Source organism: Leptonychotes weddellii, chromosome 6 (assembly GCF_054177405.1).
Source record: "Leptonychotes weddellii isolate Sample4059 chromosome 6, ASM5417740v2, whole genome shotgun sequence".
In the NCBI taxonomy this organism is placed as follows: domain Eukaryota; kingdom Metazoa; phylum Chordata; class Mammalia; order Carnivora; family Phocidae; genus Leptonychotes; species Leptonychotes weddellii.
Genome location: NC_138374.1, coordinates 124,374,925 through 124,384,817, shown reverse-complemented (window position 1 = coordinate 124,384,817; position 9,893 = coordinate 124,374,925). Strand labels below are relative to the sequence as shown.

The 9,893-nt window shown below is 36.1% G+C and overlaps 1 protein-coding gene across 1 annotated transcript in view; it reads left to right on the top strand.

Annotated features, from left to right (window-relative positions):
* USH2A (usherin) overlaps positions 1 to 9,893 on the top strand; it is a 602,856-nt gene that overhangs the window by 507,393 nt on the left and 85,570 nt on the right. The window contains exon 50 of the mRNA XM_081823209.1: positions 7,891 to 8,245. Coding sequence (XP_081679335.1) covers positions 7,891 to 8,245 — 355 coding nt within the window. The remainder of the gene's footprint in view (positions 1 to 7,890; positions 8,246 to 9,893) is intronic.

Genomic DNA, 9,893 nt, shown 5'->3' with positions numbered 1-9,893 from the left:
AGTTTGTTTCCTGAGATTAAGAATTCCTCATATCAGTGAGGTCATTTGATACATGTTTTTCTCTGATTGACTTATTTCACTCAGCATAATACCCTGCAGTTCCATCCATGTCGTTGCAAATGGCAAGATTTCATTCTTTTTGATGGCTGCATAATATTCCATTGTATATATATACCACCTCTTCTTTATCCATTCTTCTGTTGATGGACATCTTGGCTCTTTCCACAGTTTGGCTATTGTGGACATTCCTGCTATAAACATTGGGGTGCACATACCCCTTTGGATCCCTACATTTGTATCTTTGGGGTAAATACCCAGTAGTGCAATTGCTGGATCATATGGTAGCTCTATCTTCAACACACCTCACTTCTTTTAATGACTCAACTATATTTTATTATATGAATGTGTGTCAATATTATTTAACCAGTCCCCTACTGATGGCAAAAGCAGTGATTTCCAAGTTTTCATTACAACAGCAACTCAAAAAAACACCTTTACAATGAGCAGGTGAAAGATTATTCTTAATACTAGAAGTGCAGGGTCAAATTTTATACATTTTAAATTCCTATGGTTTGTAAGAATTTTAATTCTGGAAACTCCTGTCAATAGGGGATCTTATCAATTTTTCAAATCTTTGCTAGTTCAATATCTTAAATGGCATATTATGGTTTTAATTAAAATTTTGGTCAATATAAGTGAAGTCGTTCATTTATTTTAAATATTTACTTGCTACGTGTATGTGTATATAAATATTATATATCCTTAGATTATTTTCTTTTGGACTATTTGTCATTCACTTGTCTATGCTCTTTATATAGTAAGGAAATTTTCCCTTTAATGATCATATAAAAATAACACATCAATTATTTCTTCCAGCAATTTTATGGGTTCTACTCCTTATATCTAAATATAGACTTGGTTTTGTTTTAAAGAATGAGACAAGAAATCTATGCATTTATTTTTTAAAAAAACTAGTTTGTCAACATTATTTTATAATTCACTGATTTGAGATGCCACCTATACAAAATCCCCATGTATCATCTGATCCATTCCAGGATTTTGTATTCTGTTTCATTTATAGTGGACAGGATTTTAATAAGCGGAGGCTGATGGCAAAGATATCTCTGGTGAATAAAATTAATAGAATGAACCAAATTTCCAACGCTGAAGGCATAGTGTTCAAGTAATAGTCAGGCTTGGCTGGAGTCTTTGTTATTTATAAGGAGAATTTTGACAATAAGCTTGATGGTAGATTTTAGAAGACTTGAAATACCAGGCTAAGGAGTTTAGATTTTTTATTTAGAGGTGATGTAAGCCATTGCAAGTTTGGGGTAAAATAGAAAAGTAATGTGATAAAGTGGACAGAGTTTGGCATTTGTAGACAGAAGATATGGCTTCCAGGTGCTGGGTCCAACACTTACTAGTTACATGACCTTGGGGAAGTCATTATATTCCCCAAGCTTCATTTTTATGTAAAGTTAGGTTAATAAAGAATAACCTCCTAGAATTTTGTAAGAATTAAATGAAATAATGTATGTGAAAGTCCTGTGTTAAACATCAAGCATGATAAAAGTAGGAAGTCATCTAGATGTGCAGTAAAGATGTACCATGCTTTAGAAAGACAAATCTGGCAGTTACAAATATTTAAGGACAAGGAAAAAGATTCCTGATAATAAATGAAGCAGATTGCACAACAGTGTGCCTAGGATGATTCTGTTTTTCTTTAAATATATAGAATATTTCTTTACATTTATATGTGCATAAAAATGTCTGGAAACAACAAAAAAATCCTTAGCAATGCTTATCTCCCAGAGATAAGTTAAGTACAATCCTTTTATTTATTTATTTTTAAGATTTTTATTTATTTATTTGCGAGAGAGAGAGAAAGCATGAGAAGGGGGAGGGATAGAAGGAGAAGCAGGCTACCAGCTGAGTGGGGAACCCAATGCAGGACTCAATCCCAGGACTCTGGGATCATGACCTGAGCCAAAGGCAGACGTTTAGCCGATTGAGTCACCCAGGCGCCCCAAGCACAATCCTTTTAAATACAGATCCTCCTCAGCTTACTATGGGGTTACATCCCGATAAACCCATTGTAAGTTGAAAATACTCTAAGTCAAAAATGTATTTAATACACCTAACATAACAGGGGTGCCTGGGTGGCTCAGTCGGTTGAGCATTGGACTTTTGATTTTGGCTCAGATCATGATCCCAGGGTCATGGGATCAAGCCCCATGTCAGGTTCCATGCTCAACACGGAGTCCGCTTGTCCCTCTCCCTCTGCTCCTCCCCCACTTGCGCTCTCACTCTGTCTCTCAAATAAATAAATAAAATCTTAAAAAAAAATACCCTTAACATACGAAACATCATGGCTTACCCTGGCCTATTTTAGATGTGTTCAGAACACTTACATTACCCTACAGTTGGGGAAAATCATCTAACATAAATAATATTTTGTGTTATTTTTGTATTTTATAATGTATTTTATAATATATTTTATAAATTTTATAATATTTTAATCTTATTTTAGAATAAAGTGTTGAACCTCTCATGTAATTTGTAAATGAGATCTCATGTAATCCCATGTAATCTCATGTAATTCTCACATAATTGTAAAGTATAAACAGAATGGTTGTGTGGTTACAGAAGGGTTGGTTGTCAGTTGTTTACCCTGTGATTGTGCGGCTGACTAGAAGCTGCCACTCACTACCACTGCCCCAGAATTCTGAAAGAGTATCATACAGCATACTGTTGTCCTGGGAAAAGATCAAAATTCAGAATTTGAAGTGCAGTGTCTACTGAATCACATCGTCTTAAAGTCAAAAAATTGTAAGTCGAGCCATCTTAAGTTGGGGACTGTCTGTACTTGTGTTTTTGCTCATCCATATTTTCTATTTACTTTTCACAACAAATATATCATGGTGTGATAAAGACAAAATAGTAAATTCAGTTAGTCCAGATGCAAATCAATCCCCACCCTGTTCATGATTTTCCTATTTCTCTCTTTCTGTGAACATCATCATCACTCTCTGTAGCAAGTTCTGCTTGGGAAGGAGAAACCACAACAGTCATCTTAACTGAGTTTAACATACATAATTGTTAACTAGTTGTAAATTTGATAACTAGGTAACTGGAAGGAAAAAAAGTGAACTCTAAGATATCATGCAGGTAACAACTGCCGGAAACAGCTACTACCCTTGGGACTGAGGCAGCTAGACTTCTTAAAACTCAGTAACTAGAGGGGAGCACCCCCCCAACCCCCCGCCCCATGCTGGGACCCAGACACCTGAGGAGGAGTCAGCTTCCAGTTGATGCAGGTGTCTGGGAAGAAGGCACGAGATAAAGATGGCTTTTCCAAGCCATCTTGGAAATTTTATACTCAAATTTTATACTCAAACTTCTCATGAGGAGGAAAGATTTGTTATTTTCAGGGTAAAAAAATCCTGGCTGGAGAAATGCTCACATAATCAGCAAGCAAACAGGACACAAAGTAAGGAGCCCGTTCCTTTGTCCTTTCAGCCTTCTGCTCTCCCTCTGGCGCCCCCTATTGGCAGAGTTCAACAAAGACAGCCGGTAAAGCAGAAATGCCATTGCAGAGTCCCAGCTCCACCATAATAAAGCCAAAATATTGAAGGAAAGGGTTATAATGGGCACATTTTTCTAGTTAACCAGGTTTCAGAGAATTTTGGTCTCTTCTTGTCAACCAGTCTGTCATCCAGTCATTGCTTACAAAATACTTACTGTTTATTATAGTGTGCCATGCTTCCCTAGGGGCTGAGAATATATAGAGAAGTAAGAGAGAGTCTTCACCTTCAAGGAGCTTGTAGTATGGTATAGGAGATAGAAAAGAAAGAAATATATTACAATATAGTATGACAAGTGAATCAATAGAAAAAAAGACTTAGCACGTAGGAGAACATGACAATTCTATTTGAGAGAGAAACAAGGAGAAGACTTCCTAGAAAAAGTGATTGTGGTGGAGCTTTAAAAGATGAATTGGAGTTAGCCTATAGAAGGGGGAGGACGAGGAAAGTGTTTGACGAGGCATTGCAGAACAGGATTGACATATCAGAGCCATGGAAGCATGAACTATCATAGAATAGAAGAAAACTGTAGGCAAGCATTTGATTATGACTGGAATAACAAATGGAATAAAAATCTGAAACATGAAGCTGGAGTGATAAGCATAGGCCAGTTGCATGGCAAATCACTACCGTTTCTAACTGGGATTAAGTCTTAACACTTTTGAATGATCTTTGACGTCTCCTCCCCCTACACCAGAGTATCTACTCACTCCACGAAGCTGGATGATTCAACCTTCCCATGGCATTTTGTAAACCACCCATGTTTCCATTTCCTCTACCACCAATTGTAGTTCAGGATCTATCTTTATTCTCGTGTGGTCTGTTGAGATGACCTCTTCACTGTGTGACTACCTGTTGTCATTCCCATTCAACGCAGCCTTTATACGACTGCTGGATTTGTCTTCCTAAAAGCAGCTTTGGTTGCCATTTCTGTGATAACTTCATTTGTATCATGTGTTATGTCTAACCCAGTGATTTTCATGTGCATAATTTGATTTAATTCTTACAGAAATGCTGGGACATTATACACTATAAGATTATTAACTGCAGTTTACAAAGTGAAATGGAAACTAGAGAGCACAGGTCAGTTTTGCCCAAGGTCATCTACTCAGGTGGTTGTAGGCCTAGACCTACAACCTAGCGGCCTACAACCTAGCTCCTTGGACTACAGGTATCAGGTATTTTGGATTTTATATTTAAATTAGTATTCTTATTATTCCTCATAAGGTGAGGGTGGCAGTTTCATAATCTGAAATTGCTATGGGAAATGAACTGAGTTATAGGATTTTGTTTTGGTTGTTTCTGAAGACAAACGCCGAGAATTGTTGCAGGGAATAGAGGGATAAGGAGTTTTTTGGTTTTTTTTTTTTTTAAGGTTATACTACAGTAAGAAAACATAAGTATGAATCTTTTAAAATAAATGGTTCATAGTTTTAATTCTCATTTTTGTTTTCTTCTTAGTGTAAAGAAACATTAAATTAACTCAAAGGGCATTCATTATTGAAGTATCTCCTAAATGAGCTTAAGCATAGAATAACCATTTGGCTATTCAGAGAGAACTGAAAATGTGATTTCACTAAACAGACTGTTCAGGAGGAAACACTTCCAGTTAAATGAACAGTTGAACCCTAAATTAGTAATAACTGTGATCTACTTAACCTCTTCTGTTCAAAGTTTATTCAGACCTGAAGATATTCTATTTTTTAACACCACAGATGGAGCATTTACCTCAACATAATGTTAATTTTTTGATTATTCAATAGGGGCAAGAAATACTTAACCAGGCTGCATCCTTTAATTGTTTTGGTGGATAAACTTGAAGCTAACATAATATTTAATCTCTCACATAGCACAGATTTTTAAAATTCATGCTTTCGGGCAATTTTTAAAAGAATGTCACAACCACAGCTACACCTCAATGTGGAAATTCATGAGAGTTTAATAAAAATTAATTGAATTGTCATAGAAGGTTTGAAGCCAGACAAAACAGACAATTTTATTTCCCCATAGAAGTTTATGTTTGTTTGCTGTATTATGTTCCTTGCAAACACCTTTTAAAAACTCACTGAGAGGAGTCCTTGGCTGTGAGCCCTGTGGTCCTCATTAGAATGGATCCCTCCCAATGACACACCTGGTACCTAGTATCTGCAGCAAGTACAAAGGCCAAACCCTGCAAACCGACACTGAGTGCAGAATCTGGCCCACGCATGGTAGCAAGGAATAATGAGGTGGGTTGCCGAAACATAATTGCAGGTCACTGAGAGGTATCTAGGAAGCGTCTATAGTCTCCAGCAGGAGGCTTGTCATTGCTTATGCTTAGGTCATTGTGATTTATCAACTTGAGGATCATCAAATTCCCAAAGCCAGAGATTTTAAATATCCTGCCTTTTTGTGAGAGGTCATTTACATTTACTTTGCGTTAATAACCCTTTCCATTTTGATGGTTAATCTGATATGGCAGCATGTGACTATCCTGGCATCTGAAGAGCATGTTCATTAAATACTCCTAACGGCCTGGAAAATTCTGCTTTATCCATCAGTCTCTCTCAACTACAGAGCAGAAGCTGAGTAGGAGAGGGTCATCTCTTGGGCACATTCTTCCCCAACCTAGAATACTACCCTAGCAGGTAAAAAGAGTTAATAGAGATGAGGCAAAAATGCAGAAAAGCCATGGAATTACATGTCTTTTGGCCATTTGTTCAAAGAGATTATTGAATTTACGGGGCTCAGATGCTGGAATACAGAAATAGATCAACCACGATGCATCAGAAGCTTCCCCTTCTGATTAGGTCTGCAGCTAACCAGATCTTTTTTTAATTTCTTTAAAATTTTTTATTTTTCGCATCATGACTTTATATCCAGGTAAGCAAATAACTGTTCCAAATGAAATATCAGATGTTTGGGGCCATATTAACAACTGACAATTCCATTTCTCTTGCTTAGATGTTTAATGCTCTATATATTGAGTACCAAAATAGTATGCATGGTCCTTAGTTTTTATATTAGTCGAATCTACAGATGGTACTGAAGAATCCCTTTCTCAGGCATTTGAAAGGGTTTTTTGAGCATACTCTGAATTTTACTAGGTCTTGGAGAAAACATCTAAAAGGAATTTGATTTTTGGCCTTCAAAGATCTCTAGAGCAAATTCATATAATTTATCTTGTTATTTTCATTAATTTGCATTTAGCTCTATCTTGTCGACTCAGCCATGAGTTCCTTTAGAGAAGGAATGTGTACCTCTACTCCTGGTACAAGGTGTGGTGTATATTAAGTGCTCAATAAAAAGTTTGTTGATGGATACAAGAAAGAACAGCCCTTGCTTTGAAGGGTAATGACTTAATTAAAGAAGAGAAAATTCAGATGAAGAGAAAATGCATGACATGCAGGATGTGAATTTAAAACATTTTTTAAATATCCTGGAAACAGATGCAAAATAACATTGTGCAAGTAAAAGAGAATTAGAACCGTGGGCTTCTCTTTGTCATTCCTCATCCTTCGGTGTGCTAGCCAGGATTTTTTCACACAAAGATCTTGTGGTTCTAGGAGCAGTAAGAGGGTCACCCTCAATGTGCAAACACTTTTCAAGGCTCTGCATTCATCATATTTGCTAATGTCCTGTTGACCAGTGAGAGTCATATAGCCAAGTTCAGAGTGAGTTTGAGAGCACATTAGCAATAGACGTGGGTACAGGGAGACAAACAAATTGGAATACTTACTGCAACCCAGCTACTATAGAAGGGTAAGAATTCCCAATAATATCAACTTCTAATAATTCTATGTAGTATAATTTCCAGTTGTGCAAAAAATAAAATTGTGCAATATAATGCATATGCATATGCACACACACATATTCATAAACATACAAAGATCCAGACATATTTTAATGTGTTAATGTACTTATATATATGCTTCTGATTTTTTTAAAGTTTTTAAATAATGTATGTGTTTCTACATATTGCATGTGCAATTTTTTTAAGGAAAAATTTCTAAGGTAATACAATAAGATGTAATTATGGGTGGTGTTGCATTGTTTAAATGTTTTTATTCCTTCTGTGTTTTCCATGTTTTCTATGAAATATATACGTTCTATATGATTAGCCAAATATATTAAAAAATACACTTAAAAAATGATACTGAGTCAGGCCTCTTGTATACTCTTCCATCTGGTCTTCATTATGCCCCTTCAGAAAGGGGCAGTTGAATTAATAACAAATTTTTCTGAAAAGCAATTTCTTATTCTACGTGCAAACCTTCTTTTGTGAAGTGTACAGCTGTCCCTGATTGCCTTCCTGGTCTCCTTTCAGACGTCCTGCTGGTATTGAAGAGGAGTCCCTTTTGTTTGTCTGGTCAGAAGGAGCCCTTGAATTCACTGATGCTTCAGATACTCTGATGCCTTTCACACTCTACGAATACCGAGTCAGAGCCCACAACTCCAGGGGCTCAGTGGAGAGTCTGTGGTCATCAGCACGAACCCTGGAAGCCCCACCTCAATATCTGCCAGCACCTTGGGTGCAAGCCACCAGTGCTCATTCAGTTCTGCTGAAATGGACAAAGCCAGAATTGCCCAATGGCATTATCTCCCAGTACCATGTGGTCTACCAAGAGAGACCGGATGATCCAACATTTAACGTCTCTACTGTGCATGCTTTCACCGTGATGGTAAGAACTTAGGAAAAAAGAGTACAGATGCTTAGAGTATCTGGTTAATATGTTGAAATTGATTCTTTATCCAGCTTATCATTTTTCTTCAGTTAGAGCTTAAATACGTTAAAATCTTTCACATGTGAAAAAGAGCAATGTAGTCCTGGGGAAGGTATTGAACTGAGTATAAGGGACGTTGGAGACCAGTTTGCAGGCCACAATTAATTTGTATTACCTCAAGCAAACAAGTGAATCTCTCTTGGTGTGATTTCCAAATCCATTAAATGGGGATACTGAATGTGTCTCTGTATACCTAATGGGGATGAAGCATAGATAAAATTAGACAGATACAGATATAGATACAGATACAGATTTGGTACAGATACAGATATAGATACAGATTCAGATCAGATATGGATATAGATAGATGTGATATTATTGGCTCTTTGAGGAAAAAAGTAAGTTAAATTTCTAGATCTATCTATCTGGATGATATAGATATAGATATCACATGCACTAAAACTTAGTGGTGATTTTTTCCGGGTTGATCACCTCTGGCCCATAATACAATTTAATTGAGTTCACTACTATCTTCTGAGAGCTTTCTTTTCACCTCGCATAGGCTGATGTTCTATGGGAGATACATAAACAGGATGGTTCTTGTATCACAGAGCTTTCTCTTTTATCATACTGCAGAGATGAGAATTGAACATAAGAAAAAAGTAAGAGGAGTAGTGAATTATAGCCTATAATTTCCACCACATGGTGACTCAGATCCCAAATTCCACCACCTACCAGCCATAAACCAAAACACAAGAGAGAATATCATCTACCAAAAGTGTTAGCTAAGAAATCTCTGAGAGGTCAGCAGGGAACCCTCAAACTGAAGAGGCTTCATGGAGAAGATGAAATTTGTGGTCTTAGCAGTTAAATACATACAGTTTTTAAGATGTGCAAAGACCTTGCTAAATATGAAAATCCCTCACAATAAGAAAAAATAAACTGTGTAAAGCATTATTTTCAAAGAGCAGACCATGTTTCTATGCTACCAATCTAGGCACCCGAATATACCTGAAGGTTATCTTATAGAGTATAACATTTATCAAAATATCTAAATAATACTGAGCAAACATTTGTAATGAAACTCTGAAAGAATAGTTGTAAATGAATAGTTTAAAGTACAACATTTTCTCCCTGTCCTTATGTTCTGTTTTTTCATACGACCAAAAAATAAGCAGTCTGTGAATTAAAGAGATAATGTTAACCTTTATTTTATTTAGAATTCGGAATTGGTACTTTATTTTTTATGTTACATGTAATTATCTTTCATATTACATCTTCATTATAAACATCCCTACAGCCTTCATTATAAACATTAGAAGCAGTGTTCTTAAGTGCAGAAAATCTTTTTTAGTTGATATGTGATCCATAGAGAAATCTATAACTTCTCACCATATCCTTGGAATTCATGTTCTAAACTTCCACCTGAAAGCAAAATCCTAAAAAATAAAGTAAAAATACTGAAAAACCCTTGATAAGGGCTTTCTGAATGACATACTTTAATTTATATATATTTTTATTAAAGATACTAATATTGCAATAATTAAACCTCTGATTTTAAAGAATGGCTTTCAGAGGCCTGAGCCCAAACATTTAATTTCCTAAA